We start from the raw sequence: 25,115 nt of genomic DNA, 5'->3' as shown, positions 1-25,115 counted from the left end.
ACAGAATTATGGTTCTCAATAAATCTTAGTTTTTATTCTTTTTTCTTCTTTTTGTAAAGCAACCATGTCTAAATATTAAGTGAGATATTGTTAAAGAGAAAATTTCAAAAATGTTTTTGAGATTATAATAATACCTTACTTTTACCCCAAACATTATCTTTAGAAGTTTTTTAACTTATTATGACAACAAATTTACTAACAGTTCTGCTAGCAATAAGCTTATATATTTCCTTTGTATTTGTCTCAATACTTATATACAGGGGGTGCAAAAGTAGGTATAGAGTTGAGAATCTGAGAAATATAAATGTTTGGTGTTCATTATTATTAGTTTTATCTTTTATTAGTTTGTATTACTTATTTGTGATTTAATTTGTACGTAAAAATAAATGCTTTTTCTTCCTGTTTTCTCCCTGTATGTTTTTACTTTTTTTCCATAACTGTATACCTACTTTTGCAAACCCTTGTATATAAATTACTATAAAGATGAACATTATTAAACAAGCTGACAGTCCATTCATTGTTTAAACTGTTTGATTGATCTTCACAAATTTTATAGTTACTGTAGAAAATTTAAGATTCTGTAGAAAATACAGGCAACCATAGAACTTTGACACCCACTCCCTGATTTCATCTTTCTATTAATTCCTAAACTCTTTGACTGATCTAAATTAAATTTTTCATACTTACTTCCCCATTAGACTGCTTAAAATACAGGCTATCATAATATATGGACACCCAATCCCCCCTCTTATTTCATCTCCTTGACACTTTATGATTAATATAACAATGGACTAAAATAACCATATTTTTAGTATTGTTTTTATTTTAGTGTTTGTCTCTATTACTTTTTGCCCAGGCAGTGCTAGACATATTTTCTTGTATTAAATATAAATGCTCATTAATGTGTTTTAATGTAAAATGTACTGCTTTGATATTTGCTACAAAGAAAAATCTAATATAAAATAGCAATTTGCCTCATTAAATAAGTGGAACAAAAGCTCTCAATAATCACATATTGATAGTCAAACTTTAATTTAATTAATAGACTAATAAAATAAATCACAGAACACCAATTTTTAAAGATAATAGTAATCTGTCTTACCTTAGCACATTTACCCTTTCCAAAAATATTTGGAATTACACCAAATAAAGCTTGTAATTTCATTAGAGACTTGGCTACATAATACATTGTTGTCATATCTTCTTCGATGTAGCATTCCTGAAATCAGTTTAATAAATATTACATTTTAATTTTTTTTAAAGTACTTTATAATGATATATAAAAAAGTTATTACATACAAATTATCAACTTAAGAAATAATAAAATGTTTCATCAAATTATATCTCACTTAAGTAACTTAAAAATTGAGGATAACTGAATTGTATATATTGTGATAAAACTAGTTTCAGTCAGCCTTATGTAAACAAAGTATTATTTGATAATTTAGACACAACTTTTCTCCATTAAACATCCATTACTGTTGATGCATTCATTCTATTAGTACACAGGTTTTTCTATTTTTTTCATAACAGAAGCCATCTATTAAATTATGCTAAATTATATTAATTCTGTTTTATTTTAACCCTGTATCTTCAGAACATTCTGTCTTCAAATGAGAGAACAAATAATAACAGTGACAAATAAGAGACTAGATTATGGAAAAATAATCCAATAGAAAGATGAAATGTTCATCAGAAATCAGTATGTACCCATATTGAAATTTTCACCCTCAATCTTATAGCTATAATGTGATATTCTCTACAAGAAAAACTACTCTGCAATTAACTGGAATTTCATCCTCTATTCTTTGAATAGAGAATGAAATTAATCAACACACTTTGATCTTGGAGACACTTTTCAAATATTCTGATATACTCAAAACTGTGCTGTTCTAACCAATTTGATGAAATTATATAACTTGATTTAAAAATCAAGTGCATTACTATTTCACTTAGATGTTAATCTCATTATTAAATATTAAATTGATTTTAATATTTTGTAAATATGACTTCATTGTAGAATTGATTTGAAGACTGATCTTATCTATCTATTCATAACATTTTTATTTCTTGTTTTGATATCTTGTAGTTACTGGTATATATATCCAGTTCCATGAATATAAGAAATTAGTGACTTATCTTTGAACTTGTTTTACAAAAAATATTGTACAGTAGTACTAGTTATTAAAGAACATCAAGAAGTTAGTATTATGACATGATAAATTTTTAAGAATATTCTCTATTCAACCTGATTTGCATACAAAATGTAAAGTCAGTTATATTCTGTTTTTATTGGATAGATATTATTAAAGTATCATAAATATCAGTGGATGAGAAAACCTTTGAATAAAGTGAGAACCAAATTCAGTATAAATTTCATGATTTTAGCTCACATCCATTGTATAAAACAACCTCAAATTATTAAACCATTTGTGATGAACTTTTAGTCAGTAGACAGCAATCAATTTTATAATATATCAACAGACTGACATAGTAAAATGCATAATGCACTGTTAGAAAGTAGTGTAAGGCATCACAGCCCCTAAGTGATCACTGACATGAACAGTCCTCTCAAGACTTACATGCAGTTTCTTTTATCTGTGATATGATCTGAAATCTAAACTGGTATTTTGTATGGAATTTTGAAGTAATCATTTTTGTATTTGGTTTATAAGATAAACACTAGTTTTGAAATTGTTTTTCAGGATTTGAATGTTGTTTTAATCACCAAAATATACTGTGTATAAAATTTTTGCTTATATTTTTCCTTACAAATGGAGAAAACTTCTAGTGAAGTTACTTGCAAAGATGTTTGTTTTGATTAAATCCAAAGATAATTTCTGTTGAAAAGATTCTTCTAATATGATGTGTATCTATATTTTCTGGGGAAAAAACTAAATTGAAAAAAATAACGTTAACAACTTTATTATGAAAGTTTCAAACAACAAATCCATTATAAAGTTTAGTTTCAAACTCTTAATTTATTAATGTTTTTGTTCAATTTAATATAAATCTTCTAAAATCGTCCTTACATAAATACTATTATTAAATTCATTAGTTTACATTTTAGTTTAGAATGATTAAGACTAGAAAATTTAATCATTTTTTTATATTCATATTTACCAAAATTTAGCATGTAATATAATAAATCACACTAAGATTATGAAAAATTTCCTAATGTATGTAAATATTAATGTACTTATATAATAGATCATACCTTAAATGTTGTTCCTATTTCCATAGATAGGACATCGCTATCTACTGGAAATAACTCCAAACTGAATTCATCCACATTAATGAAAGTTCCATAAACTCCTCTTTCCTATAAAATAGATTTTATAATCATTATTACAAATAAATGTATAAAGAATGTATTCAGTTATGCATGATGTGGCATTTCCTACAAATTTCATCTGTAAGTTTCCTCTTTTAAAATATGCTTTCTATAGTGTTTTGTATAACAATTATAAACCCTCCCCAAAGAGGCATCGCAAGCTAGTCAGCAGTTTGATGCAGTTCTATCAACATAATCCTAGCCAAGATCATTAGGATGCCTCTCTTGGAGCTCCTGCATCCAAGACTGCCTGATGCCGTCTGAGCATTTCACATAAAATCCAGATCAGCACTGTAAAATTTAATGGTATACTGTTTTTGTTTGCAAAAATTACAGCTTTGTGTAATTCTTGTTTTTAGAAGAAAAATTCTTACAATATCTATATTTGTAGTGAGGATTTGCAAAATCTGTGGCCTCATCTTTCCTCTTTACAAGGAAGAAAGCCTTTCTACAGACAATTGAGAGTTGGAGTTGGTATAGTTGTCTATATATCCAATGCATAACTCCAAATGAATGCATCTGTACTGAGATGACATGCATGTTTATTGCTTTAAATATGCATTTTGCATTCATCTTGTTGTTAGTATAGAGTTTCATCTAACATTGTATTCTTTGGCTATTACTTGTTTTATCTGTGTGTGTTCTGTGAGTTTAGTCTGTTAGTATCCTAACTATCTGTAGCCTTGGCCCTCATCCATGGATTCAATGAGATCTCCATTTCAGAGTACAAAATCATTTTTCTTTGTGATTCCGTTTTCTATGTTAAGTGTTCTGCATTTGTCTAAGCCAAACTCCTTTTGAATGTAGTAGAATAGTGTTATGTAAATTCTAATAGGTGATTTATCTGTGCTTATGTGGACATGTAGAGTTTTATGTTGTCCATGTACAAGAGTTGAGATATATAGTGTGTTGTTGTTATGTTATGTTTAACATTGTATACTTATTTAATGTTGTTTAACCTATTGGACAGTGGGCTCAAGGCTAACAAAACTATGATTTACTGAATCTCGCTGAAAAATGCCTTGTCTTATGTGTATTTTGTTTCTTTGAATGAATGTATCATGAAGTCTGAGGAGTAGTGTTGTTCTCCAGTATTGCATTGTGTTTTCTAGAAATGTTATGAGTCTTGGTTGTATTTTGTGTTGATGTAATTTTTGCAATAACCATGAATGTGGATTTTGTCAAATGAACTCCTGTAACCTATGTATGCTACATGTAAGACTCTGTGTTGTTTGTATGCTTGTTGTAGAATAACCATGTCTGAATAAATATTCTTTGCATCCTATATGGTTTCTATAAGAGCTTTTTTATTCCTTTGATAGAATGTTATGTTGTTCTATATGATGGTGCATGATTCATCATAACACCATAAATCCTACATGTTGTAAGGAACTGAGTCTGAACTGTATTTTATTTTATGTTTAGTAAGGGCAAAAGTTCCCCACTCACCCTCTGTAACAAATAAGACAAAAAGAAAGAAGAAACAAGAACCAACTCACTGAACTGACAAAGCGCCATAGGATAAAACTAACGCGCTATTGCGTGCTCGTACTCGGAAGTTCAAACTTCGAAGTTCCAACACAAACGGGGGGGGGGGGAGAGACCCCACACACACTAGAATCAGAACTCACTAAATGACTTAAAAGTGACATCTCAAATATGTAACATTTAACTGAGAAAAAGTAATGTAAAAGTCGTTAGTAGATTTTGTCAGATTAATGCTGACCAGACAAAGATGTTAATCACTGTTAGTGTCTAAGTATGTAAATGAGGGAGTGGTTCCAAAGAACGTTTGTAACGTCACCTCATGACGTATAAAAAGAACAAGATCCGAGACAACGATTGAGGTGAGCTTCCAATTGATCAAGAGCGAGGTGTGCTACCAAGGAAGTCGAAAGCGAGGTTCAAGCAGGTGATTTCCAAATTGGGAAAAAGGATAGAAAAGTTTTGCGATTCAAAGGAATTGGATAGAAGATTCTCGTAATTGAGGTGACGAATAATCATAGATTCTAAGGTTGAATTGTACATAGTTATAAATTGAATTTTGATTTTGTCGGAAGTCCCAGGAGATTAGTTCTAGATAGTATTCTAGTAGATAGAATAAGTTATCTTGTTTTGTCGGTTCAAAATAAGTGTCCTTTGTGAAATAAATTGTTTTAGAATTTACTAATCTGTACAGTCTTATTAGTTCACATTAAAACTTGATTTGTTCTTTATTACTGGTTGACTATTTATAGTTATAATTTCCGGAGCACGCGAAGGTCCAGGCATGGCATAAATTTTTTTCACGCAAACCCGTGTAAAGTACCCATTGGGTTGACGGTTGGTAAGTTAGCGATCATCTTGCAATAGTTCTTTAGTCGTTCCGGTTCGATTAGTACTTTACAATGTATTGTGTAGAATTTAGAGTGTTGTAGTTTTGGGTTTCATGTGTGTTTATGCTTGGGTTTCTGCATAAAAAGCTTGGCTAGATCCTGGTAGATATATAAAGTTTTGTATCAGAAACTGTGGATGTTGTCTGTACCAGGTGTTTTCCAACTGCATGTTGAATTTGATGTGCATTTATTTTGCTACAGAACATGTTTATCTTGTGCATGTTTTTTTTTCTTTTTAGATTCAGCTTGCTTTATCCTTGTGGGCAACTAGATTGGATGAAGAGCCGACCAAAAGCCTGCAAACTATTTGCATGCCAGTGTGCTGCAATTGTGTGGAGGAGTTGGTATGTAGTTGTCTACAGAGGAGTGCCTCACTATTTGGTGAATAATTTATTTTGTTATTTTTTGCAATATGCAGCTTTTGTATCATTTGAATCTTTATGACTTGGCTATTAGATTTTGTTTGAAAGTGTCAGTATATTCATGTATGTAAGTTGAAAGTAGCAACAATATGATTGTAATATTGTAACAGTAAGCAGAAGCTTAAACAATACTTTTATTAATGAAACAAACTACTTCATTTTTAAATTTAATAATAAAAATAGAACATCCTGTTAAACTGAAATTGAATTATATAAGACGAAATTTTGTTTCATTTTTCCCAACTGTGTTAATCTTGAAATCTTGAAATTCAAATACTGTGTAAATCAAAATCTATTCATACACCAATTGAAAGCATTTTAGATGTTATTATCCACAGACAACTAATATATAAAATGTTAATGTTTGAAGCTATTATGTTATATTTATTATTATAGAAAAACTAGCTAACCCGGCCACGCATTGTTGTGGCTTAAAATGTATCTATTATAAATGTATAACACTTCCCCCGTGGGGGAAATTTCAAAAAATCCCTTCTTAGTGTACATTCTGTTGACGTACCTATTAAAATGCAATCAAAACCGCATGCAAAATAGTATAAATAGAAGCCGAGTTCTTCACAGTAAGCCTTAATCCTGTCCCTTTCCCCGCTGGAAAATATCGAAAAATCCCTTTTTAGTGTATATCCTGTTGACGTAACCTATTAACCCTTAGCCTGCCGTTTGCCACGCCCCCTTATTTTGTAAAACGGCCAAGGTCAAAATAGGTGAATCAGGCAATATTATTTTAAAAATTCACTAAAAATTAAATTATTATTTTATTCATATGAAAAAAATCACATATATTTATCAATATAGTTAGTTTTAAATACGACACATTTCGATAATGTTTGTTTGAAAAATTTATGAGAAAAAAATATATATATATGATAACTGACATTCAGACTTGAAAATTTGTTACTATTTGTCAAAATTAACATTGTCTGGTTACTTCATTCTTATTGTCACTAAGCCAATACGATGTACAATATTGTTCTGTACAATTTGATATAACATTTATGCATGTACGTTTATTCATTGTGAAATAATCGCACATTATATCAAACATTTGTTTGAAATCTGAACTTTATTCTGCTTTCAACTAATATAATGAACTAATATACTTTATTCATTTTATATCAAACAAGATTATTTATTTTCGTAATAAACATATGATTACCAGTAGCAATAGATGTAACATTTGCTGATATTTTAGATTTAAAAAATAATTAAAAATTAAAAATTAAAAAAATATATAAAATATCGGAACTGAAGGTCATAACTTGAATATTTATGATGCATTAACATATTATAGCCGAATAAACTTATTATAGCATTAATGAACTTATTATAGTAATATTATTGTATGAATATGCTCAAAATAAAATAAAAAATTATCAGGAAATGAAAAATTAAGGAAAAAACATCGATAATTAAAATTTTTTACATCGACAAAACACCACCTGGACAAAAATATGTGAAACAGACGATAAACAAGACGATACCGTCAAGTACTGACATCTGTTGTCGATAAATTTTATAAAAATCGATTTTTAACAGGGTAACGATGAATCGGTACCCTGGCCGTTTTGCGAAACAGTTAGGGTAACGATAGATCGGTACCCTGGCCGGGAAAGGGTTAAAACGCAATTACAAACGCAAAAAACCGCATGCAAAATAGTATAAATAGAAGCTGAGTTCTTCACAGTAAGCCTTAATCCTGTCCCTCTCCCCCCAGTGGGGGGAATTTCGACATGTATATTATATAAAAACATGTGCATATTCGAATGCGACATGGTGTCAAAATTTCAAAAGAATCGGTAGGAACAAACGAACGTTATATTTTATTTATATAGATAGATAGAAAATGATCTGCTTTAGTCCATTCTCACAGAAAAACATAATGCCTCACAGAAAAGCAAACTTAGGTCGTCGAAAGTTAGTGCCATCTGTTGGACATAAAAGCCTTAATCCATATATAAATATATTTTTGAAAGGGGGAAATGGTGGTCTTCACATATGCCAGAAACCTTCACGGGAATGTATTAAACAACTTCCCAAAGTTTCATGGCAATTGGATAAATGGTGTAGTAATGCATGAAGGACAGACAGACAGACAGACAGACATACATTCGTTTTTATATATATAGATTCGAAAACATTACATCTACTTTTATATCTTCATCTTGATTAAGTGAACACTGTTTGAAATGAAATGTCAGATATTCATTCTGACAGAAATTTATATAGTAATGAAGATAATATAAAGTATACAATGTATTATAAAGAAGCCAAAATATACAAATAGAAGTAATTGTTTCCTCATATTTTTATATTTTAGTTTCTTAAGTAAACAAAAGAATGACAGCATTAAAAGTAAACATTCTATGAAAAATAAAGATATACAGTGGAACCTCACTTAACAAATATTTGTTAAGCGAAACAGATTTTCCCATAGAAATTAATGTAAAATACGATAATGTGTTCCATGTCAAAAAAATACTCAAATATTTTATATAAAACGTTTATTCAAAAAAAATTACACAATATACATTATTAAGAAGCATGAATCATCATCTTTTCTTCTAGCATGAAATGAATCAACCTGGAATGCAATTTCAATTTGAAGAAAACAAACAAGTCACAGATAATATGTCTGATGAACACGCCAAACGATATGCCAAATTCTTGGGCTGTGTAAAGGCTATAATTAAACATTAGAAATTAACTAATCTGACTAGAGGTAGGCAGTTATGCTGCCATCTCGTATTAAATTTAATAATTATAAATAATTAACTTTTAATTTAGACATTTTTAAAATTTTTTAACATAAAATTGGTCATTAAATTTAGTATGAGATGGCGTGTTTATTATATAACAGGCTATGATTGTCAATGTTTATACATAATATGTGTGAACACAAGTTTGGAAAAATGTATGATCACAAGTGACAGTAAGATGCTAGCAGAACAAGTGCTAAACACAGATTGATGGAGCATGTGCACAATCCAGGGCTTCCCCTCTCCTTATGCAAAACATTGCTCGTTAAGCGAGTCAAATTTTTACAATTTGTTTTACTCATTATGCGAGGTTCCACTGTATATATAATTTCATTTATCATAAATATCATTTATTTAAATGTTAATTAAATGAGAAAAAATTATTGTGACATTGTCAAATACCAAGCTGCAATTTTTAATCATATTTTTAATTTATTTAATTTAAAATATGTGCTCTTGATGTTAGTAGTGTCTTGACCCTGTACATCATACTTTTCCTGATAACAAGACTCATGCTTGCTGATCATCTATCTAATTCTGTTCTGAAGAAAGTTTTGAATTGAAATCACATGACTTCTAGTCCAGACTGGAAGTACTGTACATATATAGTTAATCGAGGCTTCCTGCACTAACTTTCCGTACTGATCTCAACTTTCATCTGTCTAACTCTATTCTTAAGATTAAGGACTGTTTCACACTATAACTGACTCGACCGACCGATCCTATAATTGGACCGACTAGTGGTAAAAGCATTCACACTGAGTACGATTATATGTCGGTGGCCAACTCGTAAGGACCAATTGGAATGCGTGTTACAGATGAAAACAGTAGCCAATCATGGTAAGTTTTTCAATTTAAGCAGAAAACATGGCCGTCATGGAAAGCGATCGTGCATTTCGAATTGTTTTAAAACATATTTCATTTGTATCCAGAAATAGTTCGTAGTTCTGAATATGTTACAATTTATCATCAGGCCATATCTTTGGCAACATTTGGCAACATTGGAATGTTTTATAGTCAATCATGTACCTTCAACATTTAGTTTCTTGGAAATCTTCGTCCAAGAATTATTTTTTTTAATGTTGTGTTTATAATCGGCTCGCCAAATATCATAAAGCCACAGATATTTTCTGGCTTTGTTTATTAAAGCTTCTGACAAAACTGTACCTTCCGCCATTTTCTAACTTTGGATAAATCCAAAGTATGATTGGTTGTAGTTTCGAAGCTCTCATTGGCTGTAGCTCACCGACTGCTCCGACCCGATTACAAATATTTAACTTTTTAAATCTGTCCTACTGAAACAACCAATCGGTCGTCCGACTGCCGTTGCCATGGCAACATGACTTAGAGTCGGACCGGTCGGTCCAGTCGGTCATAGTGTGAAACAGCCCCAAGAAAGAACAAATGGATGCCAGTGGGAATTTATAGGTCTGCTATTTGAAAATTGTAGCCTAATAAGTATTTCATTTTATTTTTAAAAAATTCTGAAAATCAAAATTACAAATCTTGATAAATGTATAAATTTACCTGAAGTTTTCTAATACACAATAAACTTTTTCTTGGTACAAAAAATATATGAAATTCTTTTTTAGAAGCCTTTGATTCTTCATCTCTATTATAAATAAAATTCTAATATTAAAAATTTAAAAATCAAGATTAAAATAACTTATTTATATTATTAAAAAACTTAAAAGTTATATTCTAAAAATACTTATATTCTAATAATTTTATACATCTTTCAATTCAATTTAAATAGTTAATATTAGGTTATCAAACTTTCCTTGCAAAAAGTAGATTAAGAGACACTGCAAGACAGTTATAAATCTTAAACAATATTCATTTGCTATAGTCTCAAAGATGACATTTTGAATTCTAAATAAATGTACTGATGAGTCATTCATAAGGCATCACAAAGCCTAATCTTCACAAATAAACTTCTTGTTTGCTCACCTTACACAATTTAATAGAAATTTAATTTGTTCAAAATTAGAAGATGTCAATAAATTGATTAAAACTATTAAAATTTTTAAGATTCTACTGGTTCAAAAAAACTGTTTGTTTAATAGAATTTATTCTTAAAATTTCTAATCAATGCAATAGAATTTTCAAATATGCATTTAAAATATAATTATATTTCATAAAATATTTTAAATTTTAATTTATAAACAATATAAATCATACTTAAGTACATAATCAGCAACAATATCCATAAGAGGAAGTTTTGGTCGAACGAGGAAAATAATATTCTGAGCAGTCGTAGCGGGGATTCTCTTGGGTTGTAACTGAAACATCTGAGTCACGTCATGTTCCTATTTAATTAAAAATATATAATTTAATATATTCATTGTAAATAAAATATACTTAATTTAATTAATGTAATAACTATATATTTAGCTAACTTTTTTGCCCTGTAGGAAATAGGAGGGTCTTCTTCCTGTCCATCACAAATTTAACCAGACCAACAATAGGAACCACCAAGTGGTAATGAATAGGTCTTATATATTTGAATATAAGTATTGATGAAAACTTTTGAGATTCCAAATGGATTCTAGGTCTTGTAGGTGTCAGCACCAGTCTGTCACTTTAAGTTAATTGAATTATTATACAGTTTTTTTTTTTAAATTCAGATTGCATGTAAGCAAGGTGCCATGGAAAATAAAATTCTATATAAATTTGTGTTCCATCTCAAGTACTCCCAACAATTTCCTAGACTCCATTATGTCACCATTTCAAATTAACAGAAAAACATTCAAATGTTACTAACAAGTAGCATTTTAGTCTGATATTTCAAAACATAGACCAAAATTTTATTATTCTGGATTGAGTACACTACTTGAGAAAAATATTTGCAGACCAGAGTATTCACCATTGTGAGTAGCATTCATTAGTTCCCTGTGTTTGGAATATTAGAAGTTAGAAAGCACAATTTGTTGAAAGTTTTCAAACAATTTTTTCAGAAAGTTCTCTTTAGAAGTGTTATACTGTACAATGTTATTGTCTTTCACAGGAATGTAGTGATAGAAAAGACAATTATGACAGATGGAAAGCTTCACTATGTTCAGAGAATTAAAATGAATAAAAAATATTTTTAAATTTTAAAGAAATGCTTTTTATTTACATAAATGCACTAAAAAGTAAAGAAATAAATTTTCTTCAGCTTTCAATATTCTTGGTATTATGCAGCCAAAAATAATAGTGTGAGGCACTTATGGGAAGAGCATAAAAACTGATAGAAAGTGTAACAAAGAATATTTCTAAACATGAGTATTTTTCCAATCTTTTTACACTTATCTCTATCATTAGATGCACTTCTTTTAGAACTCACAGTAATCCCTTAATCAAAGTTATTTTTATGCATAAATGGTTAAACTAAAAAGTAATAGATGCCACCCTCCTGTCATTATTTTAGTTTTGTTACCTAGCACCAGAAGCTTCAGTTTCAGTTTCAATTTTACATAATTCAATACTACACATGCACAATTTTTTCTGCTTTCTTTGTATCCACATCAAAATTTCTATTTTTGCCTCATCTTGATAACTTTTCTCAAAGATAAAAGCAATTTTCTATAATCTAATTTTTATATTATTACTTTTGTTCCACAATGAATTTCAGAAAAAAATAGTCAGCATGTGCATTAATAATCAAAAATATTATTATATTCAAAGGTTAACTCCATTTGCTGTCCCCAAAATGTGGGGTCTGAAATATTCACCAAATCATAGATTTTAAATTTGAACTTCTTCATTTTTTTTATATAAAACGAAACTTGTATGACGAAACATCCAAAGGAACTAAACAGGAACATCTTGAAATATTTCTGTTACATGTATCACAATCAAGATAACACACATTGAATGACATACTAATATTCAGCATTTCAAATCACAAATGGATGAATCAAACTTCTTCCCAAATTTAAACTAAACCACAGACAAAATTCACTCAGAAAAGACCACAAAATAAAAAATTTAGCATTACATTTTTATTTCACAGTTATGACTGAGATGTGAATGTACAGAATTTAGACATTTAACAGCTAATAGCTTGTTAACAAAGTGGAATTTGCATATTTTTCTCCTACATTTTCAATTCCACTTAATCTCCAGAGTTTAATATTCAAATTTTAGAACTTAAATTATAAACACACTGTATACTTCAAATTATATTTCCAGAAAAATAATTTCAGTTTATAATATCAAACTGTATCTTCCAGAAAAATGTTAATTTCTCACCTTAACAACAGTTTTCCAGGAATAAATTAAGTTCCATTGAGTCTATTATATTGTGATACTTTAATAATAGTAATATATAACAATGCAGTTATCCCTTAACACATTTTATTTTTGAAAGTTGCTTTCAAAAAATGCAAATTTTTTTATTGTTAATAATTGATATTTACATAATATTGAATTTAGATTCATGGGTTTCATTGATTAATATGTACAAAATTGTACGTTAATACTACTTTTATCAAACACACAGTGTAATGCAAGAAAACCACTTTTGCAGGGGAGTTACTTTTTTAAAATCATTATATTTCACTGTAAATTTGGGCTATAGTCAATACATTTCTATTAAAATCATATCATAGTTTTCTATTGTGATATTTTTAATATTATCTGTATTAAAAGCAAAATGTTCCATCCCAACCGAAACTGAAACCAACACTTTATAAAGAAACAGCATGTAAGTAGGTCACACTGAGTCGCCTGTGGGGTCTACAATTCGTTCCTCAAAAGGATCACCCGTTAACTTCTTCTGTGGACTCTGCATGAATTCAAAGAAAGGGTTAATTACCAAAACGGAAGGAAGGTCTTTGTATATGGATAGGAGACATGAAAAGACTTCACTTTTGACTAACACTTGGAGTTGAGAGATGGCTATTTGTTTCCCATAGCAACTGTTCTTTAAGTTTGATTTTTGAATAATAACCTTTGGTTATATACAAATTACACACATACAGAATTAGTTTTTATATTATTTTTAATAATATTTATCTGTATGTATATTAAAAGCAAAATGCTCTGTCACCACCACAAACAAATAAAGTAAATTTAAAAATTAATTTGATTTACAATTTGAATATTTCAAAACTTTTAACAGTTTTTAAAAAACGTTTTAATTTTCATTTGATTTTATTTTCTTTTTAATTTCAGTTTTGGCGTAAAGGCCAGAGCTTTAATTATTTTAAAATTTAATTATTGTTTTTAATCTTAATTAATTTATTTAATATTAATTTAGTTTTTATAATTATTTATTATTGTTATTTATTTAATTCTGCCTACATTTTTTGAGCAATTACAATTTTATTTATTTATTGCAACTCTCTTCTTTTGTGACATAACTATAGAAATTGTTTGTGTTATTTTGCACAAAAGATAAAATAAATTTAAATTTATTTAAATTTTTTTAGTAATTTCATTAATTTTTGTTTTATAAATTTGCCTGCTTTTAAAAAATTTTAAGTGAGTTAACATTAATTAAACTGTCAAGTTACCTAGTAGAATTTAAAAATAAATCATGAATGCAAAATATTAAAAATTATTTTTGTTCTAAGAATCAGCCTTTTTTGAGGAAACTGTTGATGTATGCTAGGCCACTTGCAAGACAGTGACCAAGATTTTGTCAGTTATTACAAAAATTTTGGTTGAATTTATTTTATCTTATTATTTATTTATTTTTTGATTGCTTGATGATTTATTATAAAAATGCAAGTAGATGTATAAAATGTCAATAACAAAACATTTACTATATATGTAGTCAAGAAATTCATATTCAAAATATATAAAAATGAACCATTTATTTCCGTATGATACACTTTGAAACAAGGTATTGCACACAATGCAACATCACACTCTTTGCAATAGTCCTTTCTGTTTTTTCTTTCCTGTGTTGTTACACTTTTTACAGCAGACAGCACAATGCCAGGTTGGCACAGCCTTTTTTGGTGTTGGCAGAACAAATTCTGGAAAATGCCACCCAGTTAGCCAAGGAGCACTTGGTTGTTTTGGTCAACCCTTTGTTGTTCTAGATCAGTGTTCCGCAACCTTTTTTCTACTTGCGGCACACCCACGACTCAACACGGCACACCAAAATGTTATTTCCCTCAAAAACGTATGATATGATACTATTAATAGAATTATGTAATGCCACTAACCTATTATTATTATTATTATTATTAAATAGACATCAACATCTGTGAGCAAATTTATTTTACATATAATTTCTTAGAATACATAAAAATGCATGGCTTGTAATAAAGAATAAACAATCATCATCTTATTTCATCAGTGCTGCAGGAGAGAATGAAATACAAGCATAAGAAACACAACAACTGTGATAAAAATACATAAATAAAACTTGAAATTAACAGAATATGTAAAAGTTCACGTCACACCTTTCACCATGTGATGGCACACCGGTTGCGGAACACTGTTCTAGATTCTGAATGATATTCTTCAACCAGTTGTCTGATTATGTTTGCATAAAAATCTAAATTGTTCTGAGTTCTGCCATTTTTCTTATATAAAATGAAGGCATTGACGAGGCAAATATCAGAGGTGAAAAAAAATTTTTTATAGCATTTTTTTTCCTCTTTTACTCAAAACATAATTAATTAACATAATAAAATATATCAACACAATAAAATTAATTATATAGACCGAGTGCGTGCTGTATAACATATTATACTGGGTTATGATCAGGTAAAAAACGTTAGTAGGATAATAAATATTAGTTCTCGGATACATAAGGTGGTTGTGTCAATATGCTATCTTTTTGTTTTTCTAGTTTTTCTGAATTATAAACAGAGGACAATATAGTAACAGTTTACAATTTTGTTTAAGAAGTTTATTCTTCAAAACCATTTTAACTGTTACTTCTGTGGTTGGATTAAAGGATTTAAAGATAGACTCAAAAATATTATATTTTTTGTGAATAGTCTAAACTTAAAATATATAGTAACAGTTTGTTTATCCTGCCATTTCATGACCAATACTTTTTCTCTTTGAAATGCCAGTAGCTCTCCCTTCCTTAGCTTTCTTTTCTTTATTGGAGCTGGAACTTCTTTTCTAGTTGGGCACAATGTTTCATATATATTGGTTTTGCAAGAAATAAGATAATTGGCTAACTGTGATGACATATAAAAATTATCTGTAGTGATACAGTAGCCTTTATCCAATAAAGTAACCCATAGATATATTTTTATATCTGCCATTCAACAGATTTCCTTTGCCTGGATAAATTGAGGTTGAGTACATGTATCCAGATGATGATTTGCATAGAATGTAAAATTTTACACAAAAATGAGATCTTTTGAGGGGATGTACTGTTTCCCGGAAAGATGGCCTTTAAATAGCATTAAACTTTCATCCACTTATTCTTTTCTGGTATATAATTTAAATTTTTTTAAATTGGTCAAATCTTATCTAATTTTGGTTGGAATGGGTCTGTGGATAATATTCATCATTATTACAGAAGAATAAGTTTTTTGAATAGCTAAAAATTGCCTTTGAGACATCAGTTTTAGGAAAATAGGAGTGTAAAATATCTCATTCATAGACCAGTATATCCTTTCATCCAGTTTTCTAACTATGCCTTCAATTATATTTATTGTCAAAAATAAAACAATATCGTTTTCTGTGACAGATATCCAAGGATTAGAACTACTTCCTTATTGATTTTTGGCATAGCTATTCATTTCAGTAACAATAATATCAATTATATCTTCATCAAAAAACAGTCAGAAGTATTCTAAGGTATCAAAATGTCTGTCATTTCTGAAAGGAACATGGACCCAGGATTTCTCATAAATGGAAATGGCAGAAGAGCAGGATTCTCTGAAATTATTTCACACCAGTCTAATTAAACAAAGATCATCTGAACTACACATATCTGCTGATTCTACTTTGCTGTCACTTGATTAAAACATTCAGATAGGTCAATATTGAATATTATCTACTAGCATTCTAATTAAAGATGTTTAAAAACCAATTTAAAAATTTAATTTGTAAAATAGAATAATAACTAACCTGTAACAAGACATATTCTGCAATGAGACCAAATGGTCCTGTTAACTGTTCATCCCAGATAATTGCCTAAATTAAAAATAAAACATCTTATAGTTAAAAAAATGAATACAGTATTATCTAAATATATAAAATTACTTGTCCTGACTGACTGACTGATTCATCATCACCCAGAGCAAATTGCTGAAGCTAGAGGTAAAAGTTGGTACACAGTTAGGGTATGTCATGGAAATGCACACTAAGAAGGGATTTTTCGAAATTCCCCCATGGGGGAAAGAGGGAGAGAATTACGGCTTAACATGAAGAACGGCTTCTACTGTGCTATTTTAGATGCGATTTTTGCTTTCAACTATGTTCAGTCTTCATCAAGTACTTAGGTATATTAAATTGATAACATTTCAGACATTGTTATAAATATTTTTATATATTTCAAATTTTTAACCAAATGTTTGAACTGTTTTAAATTTGAATTTGTTATTGCATATTGGTTCAATTATAGAATGATTGTAAACGTTCCAGAAAATTGATCAAATTGAAAACAGTTTGTTTGATTATCAGCAATTCTCATCATTGTCAGCAGTAGGTGTTATATAACAATTACTATGGTTGTTGAAATACTGAATATAAATGGCATTTGCTTGCAAAATCTGCACGGGCGAAGTCACTGGTAACAGCTAGTAATTAAATATTTAAATGAGAAATTTTTCTAGGCTCTAGACTAGATTTTAATCTATAAAACAAAATAATTTAGTGTAAAGATTAAAGTCTGGCCTAAATACAATCCAAAAAATACACTGTTTAAGTGTGCTAAAAAATTTTTTTATGTTTGATTTACTTATTATATGTAAGTATAACAAAAAATACTATAAAAATTTGTACAGTACATAAATTCTACAATTAGTGAACAGTAAAAGCTCTTACAATCAGAATAGTTATCTCAGTACACATAGTGAGGTCTTCCTTAAGTCTTGTGATGACCACCAAAGAGCCTTGTATATGGGGAGTCCGATATTAAAGGTACAGGCCAAAATTACAGTAACATTTATAATTAAAAAAATATTTATTACATTACACAAAAACTGCATACCTTTGTTTATTTCTCGACATAATCACCATAAACGTTGAGACATTTATCCCAGCGTGACACTACTTTAAACATCCCTTCAAGGTACTGTTGCTTGTCAAGTTTCTTGAAGTGGTCCAAAACAGTATCTTCCATTCCTCCTGATCTGCAAGCATTTCCCTGCCAAAAATTTTTTTAAAAGTCCAAATAAATGAAAATCTGAGGGGACTAAATATGGATTATATGAAGGATGTTGCAAACCTCCCAATTCTGCTGTGCCAACCGCAGTTTGGTTTGATTTGACGTGTGGAGTACAGTCCAGATTTAGTCCCTCAGATTTTCATTTATTCGGACCTTTAAAAAAATTTTTGGCAGGGAAATGCTTTGCAGATCAGGAGGAATTGGAAGATACCATTCTGGACTACTTCAACCAACTTGACAAGCAACAGTACTGTGAAGGGATGTTTAAAGTAGTGTCATGCTGGGATAAATGTCTCAATGTTTACAGTGAGTATGTTGAGAAATAAACAAAGGTATGTAGTTTTTGTGTAATGTAATAAATATTTTTTTAATTATGAATGTTAGTGTAATTTTGGCCTGTAGCTTTAATATCGGACTCTCCACATACAGGGTTCTTTGGAGGTCATCACAAGACTTAAGGAAGACCTCACTATGTGTACTGAGATAACTATTCTGATTGTAAGAGCTTTTACTGTTCACTATATCTTATCATCCATGAATTTTTCTGTACCTTCATGATGGGTTCTACTATCAGATCAGAGGCACTATTATCAGTTCCCCAGTGGCAGAGAATTTTGTGGAAATTTGCTTAAGCTTCATTGAGACCTCCATAATGGAGAGTTTCAATACTAGGATTATACATATTGTTTGATGTGTAGACAACATGCTACTGTCATGAAAAGAAAATATATGTTTACAAAGATTTTTTTCAAGATGAATGAATATAAATACTATTAGAGTAATCGATCCTATAAATAGATCAGATCCAAAAAATATTTGTATACTACCCAGATATTAATAGATGTATTTTTTAGATGATAATGAAAAGAAATACAACATCATTACTTTTAATTCTTTCACAGTAGAAATTTGTTAATCTAGTACCCAATAATCTGGAACATACAGTAATCCAGCAGTCTAAGAAGTAGGCTAGATGATAATCTGAAAGCATGCAATAATAATCATACACTGTATCAGCTTCGTATTGTACACTGATTAACAGTGTACAATACGAAGCTGATACAGTACAGGTACTCCTCAATTTACAGCCTATCTACTTAACGACCACTCGAGTTTCGACCTGCAATTTGAGGAATCTCCTTTCTCAGCTTGAGTGTCGATCAGTGGCAAATGGTGACATGCGCACTAAGCATACTATAATAGGCTTGCACGTACTATAATCGTCTGGTTAATGTTACCTTAGGTAGCCAAGATGGCGGCTCATCTCTGATTCCAGCAAGGATACAGTGAGACGCACATTCTAACCTAATCTAACCTATTCTAATAAATTACCATAATTATTAGCAACCAAATTATTAGGGGAGTCTATCCGCTGTTAGACGTGACAACTTAATTCTTTTGTTTTTTTTATAGGTAAGTTCTTGTTTTATTATGTCGCAAGGAGTAAAGAGGAAGACTTTTTCACCAACTGTTCTGGAGAGAACACCAAGTAGACCTAGAAGGAGTAGTTCCGGTCAGGACGAGGAGGTTTCTGAATTACTACAAAATCCGAGTTTTGATGTATCGGAAGGTGTTCGTTTATTACTGCGTATGCATGCTGCTCTCAATGGTAAAGTGGAGGATTTTATAAAGCGACTCGACCATCTTACGGAATGGCTTAAGAATGTGGATGAGGCTCTTGTTGATTTTGAGGTTAGATTAGATAATAGTGAGACTAGGATTGGTTTGGGTGGGTCGGAGACGATGAGCTCCTCCCTTATTGATAATATCAGTATGAAAGTGTCGAAAATGGAACGAGAGATGGATTATATGGACAATCAGCGGAGAATTAATAACTTAGTGATACACGGTTTGGAGGAGGGAGCCGGAGAATCGGCAATGGATACATTGGAGGCAGTTAAATCTTTTGCTGTGAATAAGCTGAATTTGCCTCTGTTGCGATATGTTGATGCCAGGCGAGTCGGTAAAAAATTTGGTGATAGGCCTAGAATAATAATTTGTCAGTTTAGTTCTCTTAGTGATAAATTATCCTATAAAAAAGCAGTTATTGAGTCGCGTAACTTAAATGTATTTGTTAACGATGACTTTTCTCAACGACTAAGAGACATTAGATATAAGTTACGTGTGTTTGGAAGGCAGAAGAAATCAGAAGGTGCTCATAGTATTCGTTTAACCTATGATAAAATATTTATTGATGGAGTGAAATATGGATATGATGAGAATTTGGGGAAAATTACTGTTGTTTCCTCATAGCAATCACTAATCCAGGCTACCTCTATTGTGGCGTGGAATTGCGCTGGTATCAAAAATAAGCCGAACTCATTTTGGAAGTAGGCTATATACGCAATTTGATATAATCTTTTTATCTGAAACTTGGCATTCTGCTAAAGGTAATAAAAGTAATTTTGAGGTTTTATCGGATTATAATTGTATCATTGGTGATGCTTTCCGAGATGGTAGTAGGGGTAGATTCAAGGCTGGATGGTTGCTGTTTATAAAACTGTGTTTTTGTTATAAAGTAATTTATAGAGGCGATTTTTTTTTTTGGTTTTTATTAATATCATAGTCCCTGCGGGCAAATTTTTGTTATGTTTTGTTTATATGCAAGAGCATAGTTGGCAGGAAATTTTTGAGATTTTAATTAATTTTCATTTCAATGAAGACTCTAACCTAATTATTTTGGGTGATCATTAAGATCACCCAAAATGCTCGGATGGGTGCGGAAAATGTTATCCCTGATTACATTGGTGATGTTTTTGGTATTGATTATACTAAAAGAAGCAGAACATCTAAGGATTCTATTGTGAACAGCAGAGGTCAAAAGATGCTTCAGTTCTGTATAGATAAAAACCTAATAATATTAAATGGTAGAATGTCGGGCGATGAAGCCGGTGAATATACATTTGTGTCGAGTTTGGGTTCATCGGTTATTGATTTTGGTCTAACAACTTCCTGTGTATGGGATTGTGTTAAATCTTTTTTTGTTGATGATTGTTGTTTATCGGATCATTTTCCTATAGTATTATGTTTGGACAATCCTGTTCAACCTAAGGTGACTAATAAGGGCAGCTTTTACGAAAGAATTTTTTGGAATTGTGAGACTATGAACACATTTGTGCGTGACTTTGAGAAATATTTGTTAGACTGTGATTCAGTTTCTTTATCAAGTGTTAGTAAAGTAATTGTCGAAATAGCTAATTCTCATAATATGAACTTTAAACCTAAGGACTATTTAAATATTAACAATTGGTTTAATCTCGATTGTCGCCTAATGATCCGTAATAGAAATAGAGCTTAGAGAGCGTTTAAGAAAAATGGTTTAGAATCGTATCGTAAATTATTTGTGTTATTTCGTAGTTTGGTTAAAAAGATTTGTGTAGCTAAGAAAAAAAATTCTTGTATACGGTTCAGAATTCGGATATCTTCCGTAAAAATAACGAATGGTTTTGGAATTTGTGTAAAATCACAAATTATAATAGTAAAGTGAATATTTCTTTGGAGGAGTGGTTTACTTATTTTTATTCTTTATATGGTTCTTCACTTCCTTATAGTGTGGATTTGTCTGTTTTCAATGAGTGTTTAAGTTGGTCTGATGAAATTTTGGATGTAGACATTATGGACTCTGAATTGAGCTATGTTTTAAGTAAAGTTAAAGTTGGTTCTGCGCCTGGGGTTGATGGTATACCTTCTGAATTTTGGAAAATGGATTCTTTTTTTCCGATACTGCTTAGAAGTTTTGATAGAATTTTGAGAACGGGGGTAGTCCCAAAAGATTGGGGCAGTGCTATTCTATGTCCGGTATATAAAAATGGCTCTAAATCAATCCCTAGTAATTATAGAGGAATTTCACTGCTGAACTGTGTCAAAGATTTTTTGTAATATATTGTATCACAGGTTGGTTACTTGGTTAAATTTAAACAATATTTTATTTGAGAATCAGGCCGGTTTTCGTGAAAAATATTCTACGATAGATAATATATTTATTCTGCATACCCTTATTACTAAGACTTTAATGAGGAAAAGGCGAAAAGTTTATGCATTCTTTGTTGATTTGTCCTCAGCTTTTGATACTGTGGATAGGAATTTAATGTGGAAAAAACTTTTGAAATATGGCATTAGTTTTAAATTTGTTTCTTTACTTACAGAATTATATAGTGAGTCTAATGTAAAGATTAAATGGGGTCGTCTCTGTTCTAGGTCTTTTTTCACTGCTACTGGGGTTAGACAGGGCTGTGTTTTAAGTCCGGTGTTGTTTAGTATATATTTAAATGATTTAATTGAACAAATAACTAATTCTGACTATGAAGGTATAGAGGTGAATGGCATTGGTACCAAAATATTGGCTTATGCAGATAACAGTCTTGATAGCCGATTCTGTTAGAGGTTTACAAGGATTTATTAATATTTTGGATAAATATTTATTAGAAAATAACATGAGCTTGAATCTTATGAAATCTAAAGTTGTTGTCTTCCGTAATGATGGTAAACTTGCTAAGTCGGACAAATGGTGGTTTAGAAACGATGTAATTCAGGTAGTTTCTCAATATAAATATCTGGGTGTCGTATTTAAATCTAATGGAAAATATAAATCTCATATTCAGATTGTCAAAAGGAACGCCTTTATTAAAACTGATAGAGTTATTCAGATGTGTAGATCGGCTAAATTACGTAATTTAAAAGATTGTTTAAGGATTTTTAATGCAATTGTCACATCATCTCTGTTATATGCTGCCGAGGTTTGGGGATATCAATCCGATGAGTTAGATCCGGTCTGGCTAATTTTATTAAAAAGTTATTTGGTTTGTCTCGTTGTACCCCAAGATATTTGATTTTTATGGAGTGTTCGCTATTACCTTTGTCTTTTACAATACTAAATAAGTGTCTGAATTTGATCTTTAGGACTATGGAATTGGATGAAAAGCAATGGAGTAGAACGTGCTTATGTTATGTGTTAAATAAAAGGGATTTGCTGTGGTCTAAAAGTTTAAGGAAAATTTGTGCTGATAACGGTATTAATTTTGATGAATTGCTAAATAATTATTACTGTTGCTCTACTTTAAAATTAAATTATTTTGATAATTTTATTCTTGATTTAAATCATCGTATTAACGTAAGTTCTTATAATGTCTGGTATAAGCACTTAAACAAATCCTTTTTTGACTGCTTGATTTATAACAGTAATTTCTCTTTTAATATTAGTTCTACGATAATGCAAATCAGATGTAATTCCCTTAATTTTTTACAGAATCATCGCAGAGAAATTTGCATATATTGTCAGGGCGATTTGCCATTGGATGCTTTTCATGTGATAGCTAGGTGTACTAACTTAGAAAAAATTCGTGAAAGTATTTTCGGTATACCCAGTATTCAGTTTGATAAGTTTTTGGACCTTATTGGTAATGCATGTAATTTTGATTTAATTAATTTTGTTCAAAAAATTAAATTATTTTTCAGGTAATCTTTTATTGTCTTATTGTTTCAGTGTGCCTTTGTACGAAGTATGGCGTACATTTTGTTTCATTTTGCATATTAGAATATTCGATTTTGCCGAAAGGTGGCATTTGCTTTCTTCCTTTATAAGTGTGTTCGTGGCAAAGGATTTTTGGGAGTCTATCTGCTGTTAGACGTGACAACTTAATTCTTTTGTTTTTTTATAGGTGGGTGTGATTATTTCTTTTATATAATGTCTTTGTTCGGATAGTTCTCCCCACAATTTTGTTTTTCTTTTATATATATAGGCTATATATATATATATTTGATTAAAGATATAATTTTGATATCGCTTTGTGTAATATATTTGTTTTTTTATGTATATTTTAATTTTCTCTGTAACTACTTATGAATTGTATTTGTATATTAGTTTAGTTGTAAATGTTATGTATTGATTTTTGTATTCCCCGCATCATGGGTTCTTCCCAGCATGACTAAATAAATAAATAAACCAAATTATTAGAATAGGTTAGGTACTATAATAGTATTTTTATAAATAAATTTGAAGTTTGTTGCATAATTTGTATAATTTTACAACGATCCTATATTCCCGGCGCAAGCTCCTCGCTTATCGACCAATTCGCTTAACGACGTAGTCGTCGAAACGGAACTCGGTCGTAAAGTGAAGAGTACCTGTATATGATTATTATTGCACGTTTCTGGATTAAAGAGATGTGTAGGTATATAAAAAATCAGATGCAACAGTGTATAAAACGTACATCAATATTAAAATGATATGCATGAATAGTACAGTACGTAATCATGTTCATGTAACCTTACATATTATGACAATAATCAAAATTAGAACAGTTTTAACAGAAATAGAAAGATTTCCAAATGTCGTTCATTACCTTCGTTCCTGCACATTTATCTAAGCATTCTAATAATTCTCTTCTTGCTAATTCTCTCACCACACTAATATTAATACCTCCTGTATTTAATTGACTAGACATCTTCGCAAAGTTCTCGTGCTCACACTCCTATCGTCAACCATCGACATCGAAATCTCTAAAATGAACTAAATAAAAAACTTTTAAAAAATTAAAATAATCGTAATATTTTAGTATGAAAATAAATTGTTTAATACATAATTTAATCATATAAATATTTATAAAATAATAAACTTTAATTGTTTAGCTATTTCGTGACTTGGTCTCCGTATTAGCATCCATACTAGTAAATAGTTTTCCCGTTTTCAAGCATTTTTGTAACTTTTTTCTACTGTTCTGTCAAAAAATCTTACTCGTAATTACATTTTCTAATTTTATATCATGTATAAAAAAAGAAAAGTGTATTTGGTTTATTAAAAAAAATTAATAACGTGATGATTTTAAATTACAGAGAAGAATGTAGATAAATCGAAAATATATACTATTTTCGATTTAATTTATCCATAACTATATGTCCATCCAAACTAATATGTCA

General features: G+C 30.0%; 1 protein-coding gene across 1 annotated transcript in view; it reads right to left on the bottom strand.

The window, feature by feature from the left end:
- The window catches only part of car (vacuolar protein sorting-associated protein 33A), a 47,809-nt gene extending 23,112 nt beyond the window's left edge, over positions 1–24,697 (bottom strand). The window contains exons 1-6 of the mRNA XM_067280271.1: positions 24,542–24,697; positions 16,940–17,005; positions 11,090–11,217; positions 10,436–10,520; positions 3,218–3,322; positions 1,103–1,219 (exon numbers count right to left, since the gene is read on the bottom strand). Of these exons, the coding sequence (XP_067136372.1) occupies positions 1,103–1,219; positions 3,218–3,322; positions 10,436–10,520; positions 11,090–11,217; positions 16,940–17,005; positions 24,542–24,643 (603 nt within the window). The 5' untranslated portion in view covers positions 24,644–24,697. The remainder of the gene's footprint in view (positions 1–1,102; positions 1,220–3,217; positions 3,323–10,435; positions 10,521–11,089; positions 11,218–16,939; positions 17,006–24,541) is intronic.
- Between the last annotated feature and the right edge of the window lie 418 nt (positions 24,698–25,115).

This window comes from Centruroides vittatus, unplaced genomic scaffold (genome assembly GCF_030686945.1).
Source record: "Centruroides vittatus isolate TY-2023 unplaced genomic scaffold, ASM3068694v2 contig_882, whole genome shotgun sequence".
Taxonomy (NCBI): Eukaryota; Metazoa; Arthropoda; class Arachnida; order Scorpiones; family Buthidae; genus Centruroides; species Centruroides vittatus.
This window is presented reverse-complemented; position numbering and strand designations above follow the sequence as displayed.